The sequence below is a fragment of the Anguilla anguilla genome, chromosome 6, assembly GCF_013347855.1.
Source record: "Anguilla anguilla isolate fAngAng1 chromosome 6, fAngAng1.pri, whole genome shotgun sequence".
Classification (NCBI taxonomy): Eukaryota; Metazoa; Chordata; class Actinopteri; order Anguilliformes; family Anguillidae; genus Anguilla; species Anguilla anguilla.
Genome location: NC_049206.1, coordinates 58,097,575 through 58,110,297, shown reverse-complemented (window position 1 = coordinate 58,110,297; position 12,723 = coordinate 58,097,575). Strand labels below are relative to the sequence as shown.

Below are 12,723 nucleotides of genomic sequence, written 5' to 3'. Positions count from 1 at the left end.
ATGTGAATTCTGGACATGTCTCCATAGCAGGCATAACTCAAGCAATTCCATTTAGCTGGGGAAGAAGTGTAAAATGAGTAAACTGAGTCGTTGTTGTAATCAGGGAAGCATGGCAGTATATCTGCAGGTTAAGGAAATTGGCGTGCCTATTTTATGTTTCTGTATTTCAAATTCTGAAATGTTATACAATCATAAATGTATTGGCAGATACCTCCGTGTAGTAGCACTGAGCATATCCACAACGCAGACAAAAAATAAGACTGCATTGCCCATACACCTCTACGAGCACTTCCAAAGGGGGATTGGCTAGTCTCATTTAAATCCTTTTTTCGTACAGATTTTTTTTCAACCAATTGAAGGCCGATGATTTGCGTACAAAAAGCGCGTAGCCAATCGTGTAAATCTTCTGAAGTCCGTTTCTAAAACTTGAACCAATGTACGTGTCCATGTAATTTACATATTGGAAGATAAACCAATCGCTCTGTACTAGATAAAGCAATTTTTCACTGAACTGTCCAATGGTCAGTAGGAAGGTAGAGGTTGAGGTCTGCATATTATTAACATGTTATTATTGAAGGTGTTTAGATATTGATCCTGTATTTCGTGTTAGTTACAAACTCGCGTCTTGGACACCCAGTTTAAACTGTACTATTGTATACACATATACGTTAGGAAAAATCGCGAAAATGCCTAAAAGGAGGGTAAGCTACAATTCAATATTATTTTTTTATTTTGATACAAATATACATTTGCTTTTATTCTACATAAATATCTGCACTATTTAGTTTAATCAGTGTGGCAAAATGTTTACTGGTTGGACGACAGTAAAGTTTTAAAATGTTCATGCGCGTTGTTTGTGTTTTTGTGTAGTGATGCTTTAATCGCATTTTTTATCAACTGAAAAGGTTGCTGGTTAGATTTCGAATTTCCTGGTATGTTTTCCTTCGTCGTAGCTACTTGCCTTAACCTCCATGACTGTTGGCTTACACAAATGGTTGTTTTATTAGCCAGTGTCTCTTCCTGCCGAATTGTCACCGCGCCGTGCGCACTTGTGCGGGTGAATGTCATGTAGAATAACAGTGATGCACGCCGGTCTTCGGCGTTGACCACACTGAGAGCCGTTAAATTGCGTCAGTGTACCAGCCGCGCGCTGGCTTGACATGTCTTGTTTGAGTGCAAATAAATTGTGCTTTGTGGATTTACGTTCGTTTTCGCCCGCGTTCGATGGAGGCTGTCGGTCTTTTTTTAAAAGCCATATTTAAACCGACACCCTCTTCCTCCTCCTACCCTCATGTTTCAGACCCGTATGTAACCAACCACTGTCAGTCAGCCGTGCGAGCCCGTGGCTGTGGGACGGGAGGGGGCTGGGATTTCAGACAATTGCTACAGCGAACAGAGCGACGAAGCTACGCAATTCGAACAACAATGCGCTCGCGACGTTTTTGCGCAGCGCTACGCAACCCAAATGTGGCTCATTTTCTGTAGAGGCTGAACTACACGCTCGAGACAAGCGTCTAAATCGTTGTCCTGTATATACGTTTTTAAAAAATGTTTCTGTCTCCCTTCGCAATCCATTGGGTTAAGGCAGAGGGAGCGGTAAGGGGGAGGGGAATCACAAGATTACTATGATTAGGCAAACCGTATCTCTTCTTCTCCGATCCCGAGTTGGCCCATATGTATTTGCATACGAGTGCAGTCATTTACATATTAATAGAGCCGAAGAACTGCGTGTGTTAAATTTCACCATTTTACCCCTGAACTCGGCTCACCCGTAGAAAGCCGTGGAACTGCAACGAAACAAAAGTAGCCCAACAAATGTCTGTATTGGCTGGGTCTACGTTATTTCCCCTGCATTTTCTAACGACCGTCAAAAGCTCATCTTGCTGTTGCCGAGGCAATTTTAGAATGCGTCATTCAGCAACGATGTGATTTTTCTCATGGGAAATTTATTTCACGCTTCGCTCCTCAACCACGTTTACGGAAAAAAAGAACCCTAGCCTATTTTGTCCGCATCACTTTTCTGTTCACGCGAGGTCACTTTTTACGCGTGCCCCTTTCACCTCCAATGCATGATAGTGAAGCGAGATTTATTACACCAATACACACAGTCGGCAACACACAAACACACGTACTGTCGTCTAAAGCAATATACCAGTAGTATATGAATTCCGTCGAATTAAATGGTGTGTTCATTGTGTTAAGATTAAGGATTTATTTGATATTTAGCGTCGATTCAGGCTGAATACATGGCGGTTGGACCGATGACACAATTTGTGTATTATTTCAGGAGATGTTAAAATAGGAAGGGTTGCGTAAAATCTTCGTTGACATGATAGTCGCCAGTTCTGACTAATGTGCTTTAAAATGAGATAAGTGCGATTTGCAAAAATAATTTGATTTCCAAATCAGACAGGTACTTCATAGTGAAATGGCACAGAGTTGATGGTTATATGAGTTTACTGTAAGTCATGAAGCATTTTTTTTGCAAGGAGAGAATAGCTTAGCATGAGGATTTGTCAAGGAAGCAACAAATGAAAAATGATATGATTAAAAAAATAGGGCAAATAATTACTTGTAAATGATGGAGTACCGCAAAACACATTCTAGACACAGAGGTATTTTTTTTTGCTTAATTTTTCTTTGTTGAAATAAAGAATTGTTTGCAGTCATGAAAACTCCAACGTCTTTTGCCAAACCTTTAGGAAGAGAATACTACTACAGCTCCTCATCCTACTGCTGTTGTTATTACTACTGTTACTCCTACTTCTAATAAAGATAACAATGAAATATGCATCTTTTTTTAGGTTTTAACAACTCTCTTTATTGAGAAAAGGACACAGAGAAAACCCTCTCAGGAAATTTTAAAGTTGTAAACAAACAAATGGGAGTCTTAATTGAATATATACCACCAATGTTTCACAGGCTGGAATGATGAGTGTTTGAATACAGTGTTTGCCGTGAGGAATCCTAAATTTTATGGGCAGTGGATCCTTTCAAAACACAAAACGACCAATGGCAATATGATGCCAGACCAGCCCCGTGTAACGTGGAGAAAGACATGCCTCAGTACTGTTTGATTGAAATGGCAGGGACCCGCCAAATTAATTAAACAAAACTGGCAAATGGCAGCAGACGGCCAATCTCTTCTGCATAAATTTGTACACCGTTGTTAAGCCCCAGGGGTACCTTTTAATTAAGAGGTTGTCAGGGAAACAGTCTTTATATATATATTGTTTGTTGTGGCCTGAGACTGCCTTTTCAGCAGGAAGCTCATGTGTGTCAGGAGACTGAACAGTGGTATACTGAGCTGAAGTGGTAAAAGCAGGGCTGCCCAACCCTGTTCCTGGAGGTCTACCGTCCTGTATGTTTCCACTCAAAGCCTAACAAAGCACAGCTCATTCAACAGCTGGAGCAGGGGCTGCCCAACCCTGATCCTGGAGATGTACCATCTTGTCGGTTTTCACTCCAGCCGTAACAAAGTAAGCCTCATTCAACGGCTAGAGATCTTGCTGAGCCGCAAATGAGTAGAATCAGGTGTGCCAAATTAGAGTTGAAATGAAAATCTGCAGGACGGTAGATCTCCAGGAACAGGGTTGGGCAGCCCTGGTTAAAAGTGAACCAGTCTTTGCTACGTTAATCAGCTAACGAGGCACCGTTAAGCAACTGACTGATGTGATAGTCCTGCTGAACCACTTTCTCACTTTAAGAGCAAAGCGAATTTCTGCAATAACAGCAAATGACAGTGAGGTCTTTCATATGCGGATGCAACAACATTTATCAGCTGTGATTCTGAAGCTCATCGATAATTTTATTTAAAATGTAAGTTCAAGATTGGGTTCATTGTATGATTATATAATCAGCAGCTCACAAAACCCGTAAAATGGACATGACCCTCCTTGCCCGTCCCTGCTTTAGGCCCATTTGTGTTTATAGTGCTGTTTCCTTCTGTTCTTAATTCATCTCAGAACAAGCTTAATAGATGGATTCAGACATATAGCCCAAATGTTTTTGCTCAGGCCCCTTTTTGGTAATAGAAAGTATTTTAAAGCCCCCCCCCATCCAACACATACATCCTATGCTGTTCCTCTCTCTTTAAACGCTCACTGTGCCCCTCCCTCCCGCCTTTTGGATACCGCTGATATAGTCTGTGAAATATTATGAATTATTATTCTTTGACTAATGTCATCACTAACTCACTCAATGGTCTCACACGAAGAGGAGTGAGCTTACATCATATCACCTGTGCAGTCTTCTTACTGACAGTATTGAACATGTAGGTCTATGACCTGCATGCACAAACTAGTCTCACCTTAATGTCATTGTGGCAATGACGGTGTTGCCATGGGTACAGTCCATAACACTGGCATATTTGTTTGATGTTGGCAGAGTTAATGCTACTTGCTGATTTCACTGGAAAACTTTTCAACTGACTGTCCTATGAATTAAAGGAAGACAGAAACACTTCCATTTTTCACTTTTGATTTTAGGTTCTGTGTGTATCTGGGGCAATCAGTTTCATCTGTTTTATTGCAGTGTCTTAGTTAATGGTCAATAAATGGTCATCAGGCAAAAAAATGTGCCTGTGTTTATAAATTCAAGTAAATTAATCACACATTATGGAAGTTAAGGGCTCGTGATTATCATTCAGTTGTCTGTTGCTGATTTATATGGAGAAAATGTTGACTCTTAATCTGAAATATTCAGTTAATGATTAAAGTAAGCCTTGGATTTGTTTTAATGACCCTGACGTACTGCATTTTGCGTCAACTATAGTGACAGCTACTGATTGGACAGAAAGGTATCATGACACACAAAACAAATGGGTGGGGCTAGAACTATCTGTCAATCACTGACTTGCGTGAACCATTCAGAGTGTTTTGCTCCTCTCAGTAAAGCACAATTGGTTCTAGTTTAGTGAGTTTCTGTATAGCATGTGGCTGCTTTTATTTGGCGGTGTCACAATATGTCATTCTCCCATTGCTAGTGAGTTGCGGCACTCAAAAAACGCCACACTTATAAATAAAATAAGTGTTTCGCTATAGCGGCAAGTCTAACCGAACAAGCTGCAGTGGATGGGCGGGGGCGTTTCGTTTGCGTCGGACGTTGGTGGCGGGCGCCCGAGTAACGCGATTTTTTGTCTTTTTGTTTGCAGTCACCAGAAGAGGCCGATGGTGCGGCAGTGAAAAAAGAGGTGAGTTGGTCGCTCTTAGCACGCGCACCTTGATACCTGACTACGGGCAATGGCCTGTTCTCGATTTGGTACACAGCGTGTACGGGCTTTAAATGTCCTCTCTGGCCTTATTCCGGAAGTTTCGTGGGTTTAGTTCGCATCAATTTCACCTTTTAAACTGTACTAAATTCTGGATTTAACCCCCTTTCTCCTCGAAAAGGGTAAAAAATTTAGTCTTCTCTAAAAGCATGCAACGGCATGGTAAGCAAATGGCCCCTATACTCTTTATCTCCCCATACTCTTTATTTATCATCGGTTTCCATAGAATGGAAAACAAGCAGCCTGTGGACTTCAGGTAGCAGTTTACAGGACATGCAGGCTAGTTTAAAATCTGACCAGTGGCAGAGACTGACAGGGCTGCCGTGTCTCCTTTCCCTGAGGTAAAATGCGTGAGAGCGTTGCATTTGCCGTCGCTCACAGGCCAGGTCTGTTATCCTGGCGGCTGCGATACGTGGTCATGGCTGTGTACAGTGTATCCTACACGTCTGAGTGTCTGCAAATGCCTTTTTATTTATAGACCTCTGCTGGTATGTGTGAGTGTGTGTGAGTGTGTGTGAAGGTATGTGTTTGAAGACAGATGCACAAACACACGCACACATACATAGTATTGCATACATATATGTGTGAGTGTGTGTGAGTGTGTGTGTGAAGGTATGTGTTTGAGGACAGATGCACAAACACACACACACACACACAATATATGTGTGTGTGAGTGTGTGTGTGTGCGTGCGCAAAAGTATTTGGCAGCAAAGCTAATAAAAGGTCTAGAGTTGGTTCTAGGTGTGGAATTTGCATCTGGAGTCTGTTGCTGTTGGCTATCAACAAAAAAAAAATCTGAATAAATCGATACATCGGGACATTGGGTGTATCAAAGTGGAGAGGGAGACAGAGAGAGAAACAGACAGAGTGAGAGAAGTACAGACAGACAGACAGACAGATGCACAGGTCCGCAGTCTGAATTAAAAACATCGATAAAACTATCGGATGATGGCGGGGGGACATGTCCGAAATCCGCATTGCGGCTGAAGGTCTCCGGAGTCGTCGAGCCCGTGTCCTAGCCGAAGAAGAGGAAGAGCCGTGGGGTTTTCAGGGGGTGCTCAGAACTTTTCATGGGGGGGGGGACTTGCCCCCCACCCCCAAGCATTTCCTGGGCTTGGCACGCGCTATGATGTCGTCTGTCATATCGAAATCCAGGACCACCTCTGGCGGGACTGGACTGTCCTCGCCTCGCCCGATGGGTCCCCTGTGGGTCCCCTATGGGTCCCCTATGGGTCCCCTACGGGTCCTTATAAACCGTGGGACCCCCAGCCCCGGCCTCCTTTAGCTGAGGTCCTCTCAAATTACACCTCAGGAGCCCTTTGATTTGGATAAAGAGTCACGGGCCGCATTCTACCAGGGGAAAGGGAGAAAGACCACAGCCTGCGGATCTTGTGTTCGTTCCAGCCGTTCCGAGCGCTAATTCAAAGTCTTTCTGTGTTTCAGCCAACAAGAAGATCCCAGAGGTTGTCGGCGGTAAGTTTTGAAGCTTTTTTTCTTTTTTTCCACGAATGCGTTTAGAGGATGCAAAAACGTAAAAAAAAAAGGTCACAGGAGAACATGCATATGGGCAGATAATAAAGTGTTTTAAATGTATTTGAATGAACACTGGCTCTGATGAGGCTGCTTTTATAGGGCTGGTTTACACAGAATTATACCCCAGTCTCACTTATACCCCGAAATACTGTTGTTACACAGTTTACAGACTGTACGTATCCAATCAACGGCACTGTGGTCACATTTTCATTGGCCCGCTTTCCTCTTTGTCTTTCAGAAAGTGTCCGAACCGACACCGGAGCCCAGGCCTAAGAAGGCCGCCGTCAAGGTAACCCCGACCGAAGCCCCAACGCCCCCCCCCCCCCCCCGCTACGGCATTCAGAACACCCCGTCCGACGTTCGCAACCCGCCAGCGAGGCGTGTCCCGCTCTTCCTCGCTCGCGTCGGTCTGCAAAAAAAAACACGGTCTGCTCCGGGAGGAGTACGCATTCTACGCTCATTCACTCGCACGTTTCCTGTCGGGACAAGAAACCCGTGTTCCCGCCACGGGTAATTTCAGGCCGCAAAAAAACAAAAACAACAAAAAAAAAAAAAACGCGGCGGCAGAGATTCACTGAGCGGATCCAACGCGTACGGCTGCTGTTGTTGACTGTTTCTTGCATTTACATTCGGGCATTTAGCGCTCACTGTTATCCAGGGCTACTTATAAAGTGCATGGGCAAAGGTTCAGCTAATAAGCAGTGACAATGCCTAGTCCTTAGCATCACAAGACGTAATGGCATGTAGTAGTCACTGCGTGGACCTACCCAGATTACACTACGTGCTATTGTAGGTGTAGGAGGGGGACTGAGGACAATGTGCTTTATTCCTTTAAGGCATGAGATCACAAAAGTGTGATTACATCGTTCTTAATTGAACATTCTAGTGCTGACGTCACAATCGCCACTGTTGGCGCTGAATGCAACTAGAACACTGGCATAGAATTTTGCAAAAACATTCCAAGGAAACCGACTCTTTAAAAGGATTAGAAGGCAGGTGGGTCTGAGAGCGGAGCACACGGATGTAGTTTGGGGCGGGGCCAGTAAGCCCACGGTAAACACTCGTAGTTTGGGCGCTGGTTGCGCTACGGTGGGGCGTAAACAGGCGTGCGTTCTCCCCGCCCTGTTGCTGGAGGGCGCTCGCTCGGTGTTTACAGGTTTGCGTTTCGCCCAGACGCACGGTTCTGCTTGAAAAGCCGCGGCTGATTGGACGAGCCTGGGCTCGGAATGCGATCGCAGAGAGGGAAAAAAAAAAAAAAAACAGGAAATCAGAGTGAATCGGAGGCATTTGAATGCCTGCCCACTTCTGGAGAGGTGTGTCTGCAGATCCAGTGACAAAGCCATTCTTAAGCAGAAACTTATTTTTTTTACTTGCTTTTTTTTCTGTGATCTAATTTTTTCAAATATGTAAATAAGTGTGTGTGTTTTCCAGAGCGTGGATTTTCAAACAAATTCTGTGGCAAGAGGTACTGTAGAGCACACTTCCCAAGAAGGAATTCATCAAGAAATGCATCAAAAAAAATTATATATATATATATTCATGCATAAATGACTCCTATGCGGAACACACGCCCCTCACCAATACTAATATGTTCTCATGAATACAAAATACAAATCTGATTTATGTCAGATAAAAAAAGCCAATTACTGGAAACCTTGCTGTTATGCCGTGGACTTCTCATTTACAAAGAAAAAAAGTTACAAGGACACTGCACACTAATTAGGCTTAATAGATTACAGCTCCTGATATTAAGCATTGGTTGCGAGAGTGGCTGTCACATGCTTATAGATATTACCCCATTCTTAGGAGACCCATTTGCATGCTGGGAACTGTAGTTCAGCAGTGGCACACAAACAAAATGTGGCTCAATGGCAGAACGTGCTGAACATTTAACTAGTGTGAAGTCAAGCATTTACGGGACAAATCGTCAGGGTGATTTGGTAGAATTTGCTTTGCATGTGGGAGAACGCTCTTAATAGGGGCTTACAGGTAGAAGACAAAACCCGCTGGATCGTAGTCTGCAAGGACTGGACTTGCGCTGCCGTGTCATAAACAATTAGGGTTACCAGTGCTCGGCGAGTGCCGGGTAGGACTAAATACAGAACCCGAACAGATGGAGGGCTGTTTGCAGTCTGCAGCTCATCAGATCAAACTCTAAGTTCATAATTTGCTGCAGAGAAATCCCTCTAATTCCTCATGTTTAGCACTAGCCTCAGTCCGCTACCGCTGTGACCGTGCAGTACATAGTGTGCAGTTCTGCGTGCTTAATTTTGCTGGGTTTTTTGTTGTTGTTGTTGTTGTGGCAGAAGTGGGGGGGGGGGGGGAAAGCACTGACTGGTCCTTTTACATGTTTCCTCCAGTCGCTAACAGGAACGTTCCCAGCTGGGTCGTGCGCTGACGCGGTTTTCACTGTTTCTAGGTGTCGCGTGCTTCCTGCTCCAACCTGGGTTTAGCCCATCGCTGAACGTAGCCCACCGTTGAACTTAGCCCGCCACTGCTGAACTTAGCCCATTGCTGAACTTAGCCCACCACTGAACTTAGCCATCCACTGAACTTAGCCCACTGCTGTACTTAGCCCACCACTGTACTTAGTCCACTGCTGAACTTAGCCCACCACTGAACTTAGCCCACCGCTGAACTTAGCATCCACTGAACTTAGTCAACCACTGAACTTAGCCATCCACTGAACTTAGCCCACTGCTGAACTTAGCCCACCACTGAACTTAGCCCATCCACTAAACGTCAGTTGGCGAAATATCCAAGTAAATGAAGCCGTTGCCACTGCACGCGCTTGCTCTCTGTCACTGTCTTGATCTCTGTCTCTCTCTCCGTTGCTCTCTCTTTATCTGTGTCTCTCTCTTTCTTGCTCCCTCTGTCATTCTCTTTCGCTCTGTCTCTTCACTCTCTCTCTTTCTCTGTCTCTCGGGCGTCGTGGCGCACGTTTCTGAGATGAGGGACGTCAGCTTGTTGTCCTCTTGATCCCTCGCTTTTGCAGAAGGCGGCGGACGACAAGAAGGGCAAGAAAGGAGGGAAGGGGAAAAAGGAGGAGAAGCCAGAGGACGTGCCAGCTGAGAACGGCGAAACCAAGACAGAGGAGGTAGGGCGTGGCACTCTAGCGTTACTCCCGATACTAACGACCTGGGCATCCTCCCCTGACCCCTGAACCCTGACCCTTGACCTCCATTTCTGAGACAGCACTGCTTGTTTTCACATGGTGGGCCTGCATGTGTTTAACGGCCTTTCTCTCTCACTCTCCCCCCTCGCCCCCCCCCCCCTACCAGATCTGTGTATCTCGTTCATCTGTTAGCGTGTCAGCCTCAAGGAGTGCCCCGCCCAGCTTGCTCTCAGTCAAAGGGCACACTGTGACTGTGAGAGTAAAGGGTAGGCTACCTCACCCCCCCCCCTCCACGCCACCCCCCCCCCCCCCCCGCTGAGTGCTGTGTCTTAGACGTTTAGCGGCTTTCCGGCTTGTCGAACGCGTGCTCTTGCGAGCCTGACCGCCGACAGGAGACGCCAAGGTGAGGCGCTGTCTCGTGAAGCTTGGTACTGTGCGGTGGTGATGGTGTACGCACCTGGGTATGGGTGGGTGGGGGGGGGGGGGGGGGGCGGGCGTGTGTGTCGTGTGCTGTGGTGTGTGAATAGCAGGAACACTCAAGCTGAGAAACAGATACACCGCACCTTCCGCACTTGACGGTATTTTTGGGAGAGCCGCAGTTTCCATGGCCACACAGGACGGGTGATTAGCGCTGTGGTGGAGTCCGAACAGCAGCGATATCTCGAGAAAATTAGCTCTTCGAGTTTCCCCTCGATTACTGTGTGACTTCAGTGCTTCTCCGCCTTCTGGCTTTTTTCTTGTTTGTTTTTTTCTTTTTCTGCTGGTTACCGTGTGGAGAGTGTCACAAGGAAGCAGCACAAGTGCATCTGTGGATGGTGGAGACTCATTTCAGGAGCGTTGACCCCTTGGTAAACGCGGGTCATTTCATTCGATCGCGTTAACTCATATCCTGACCCAGCGATACGGACACCGCCACAAAGATGCAATATTTTTGGATATATGACATTTTTTTCATGTATTATCTTAAACGAGGGAAGAATTTAATCCCTTCAAGCCAAGACCAGAACAGCACCATCCACACACTTTTTCGGTGCTTGGACTCCACCCTTCTCTTTCGCCTGTTTCAAATCTACACCCCCCACAGACCTCCACGCCTGCAGGGGGCGCTGTTGCCAGAGAATCTTTTTTTTTTTTTTTGATTCACTCTGGGGTGCTACGGAAAGAGCCGGCCGGCGCTGTTCTGAAGAGAGGTCAGGCCTTCGCAGGCAGCGGCAGAACCCGTGGAACCCCTGGCCCAGCTAATCCCACCCTAAAACGGGAAGAACCGGGAACCGGGAACGCCAGAGGATTCCTGCTGCTACTAACCTGCTCTCCCTCTCTCCCTCTCCGACAGGAAACTGAGGGAGCCGAGCCCGCAGCGGAGGGGAAGGAATGAGCGGGACGTCTCACACACAAAACTTTCAGTTGGATTTTATGCACCTCTTGTACAATGGGAAAGAAGGATATTTTTTATCAAGTATTTTGTAAATGCTAATTTTTTTAGACCCCCCCCCCCCCGTGGTAGTGGGATTTAAACCAGTTGTACACTGTTCATACTCTCATTCTTCGGTTAGCGCCTCTGTTCCTTAAAGCCTCCTCTTCACCTCTTCAAAACCCAGCACAAGGCGTGAGCGGTTTGTTTTAAACATGGCCGACGGCAGCGGGCGGGGCGAGACGGTTTTGGGCCCGGCGAGTGCCGCAGGGTCACCAGCAACGCTATCACGGCTCATTTCCTCTGCAGCTCCGATCTCCACATCCTGCACGGCCCCTCGCACTCTGTCCTTAATTTCGGGCAGAGAATTTAAGCGGGTTTACGGGCTCCGTCATTTCTGTGTGCGCGAGAGTGTCAGCTCCGGAGATTCTCATGAGAATTTTTGTAGCCGTTATTTTCGAAAACGCGACAGGAATTTAGACGAATGACCCCCCCCTGCCGCCGCCGCTGTGTTGATTTTGTTTTACCTTTCCTGTAGAGCTTGTTGGGACTTGTGTATGTTTTCAGACAATTTTTTTAAAGATTCTTATTACTGTGACTATTTTAATCTTTAAGGCAGTTTTACATAGCAATAATGAGTGGTGCTTTGTACTAAAAGTTTCTGTGGTTGGCAAAAGCAGTGCAGATAGTTGTGATCATTCACCGCCTGTTTGGGATTTACTTCCTGGAACTATTTTAAGAAAAAAATAAAAGAGAAACTTGTCTTGTTTGCAGTGTGAATTCGTGCTCTGATTGTGAGTTTTTTTTTGCACGCATACAACAAGCCAATGAAAAACCGCAACACTCTTAGGATTGACAAATGCCATGTAACACAAGTATACAATTTGATAGATTTGACACAGACACCAAGTCAGAAGAGTCCATGAACATGTTTCTGCTAATTAACGGGATGTCAGGCAAAAAATGTGGGGAGACAGAAAAGGTTATTTATTATTTATTTGGGTGAACCTGTTGCTAACAGTAACTAGAGCTGATTGAAAAAATTTTTAAATGTCAGGTAGGTTCAGGAAATATAAAAAGACCATTCAGAAAGTAATTTGTGTATTAGTGTATCTCCAACATAAGATTTTTTAAAGAGATTAAAAATTTTTAAAAAGATATGCTTTTTTACATTTACCTTATATTAATTGTGCATCTGTGCACAAGTAAATGCACATTTGAACCTTATCAGGCCTAAAATATTGTTCAAATTCATAAACAAAATAAGCAGTAGGCCTACATTTGCCAATCAGCAAAATAATGGACAACTCTCCTACCTGAAAATATTGGGCATGGATTTGCATGTGATTCGCATCATTATAGAATTTTTAAACTGGGACAATTAAAGAAAACTTG

The 12,723-nt window shown here is 45.2% G+C and overlaps 1 protein-coding gene across 1 annotated transcript; it reads left to right on the top strand.

Annotated features, from left to right (window-relative positions):
- The first annotated feature begins 527 nt into the window (after positions 1–527).
- Positions 528–12,108, top strand: hmgn3 (high mobility group nucleosomal binding domain 3). Its single transcript, XM_035423827.1, has 6 exons — positions 528–701; positions 5,153–5,191; positions 6,713–6,742; positions 7,041–7,091; positions 9,798–9,899; positions 11,251–12,108. The coding sequence occupies exons 1-6, from the start codon at positions 687–689 to the stop codon at positions 11,290–11,292; spliced, it is 279 nt and encodes a 92-aa protein (XP_035279718.1). The 5' UTR covers positions 528–686; the 3' UTR covers positions 11,293–12,108.
- Positions 12,109–12,723: the final 615 nt, after the last annotated feature.

What these genes read in the sequence shown, in the direction of transcription:
- hmgn3 (XM_035423827.1), top strand. An exon ending in GATCCCAGAGGTTGTCGGCG is followed by an intron (nt 6,743 to 7,040) that starts GTAAGTTTTGAA and finishes TTTGTCTTTCAG; the next exon opens with AAAGTGTCCGAACCGACACC. An exon ending in GCGAAACCAAGACAGAGGAG is followed by an intron (nt 9,900 to 11,250) that starts GTAGGGCGTGGC and finishes CCTCTCCGACAG; the next exon opens with GAAACTGAGGGAGCCGAGCC.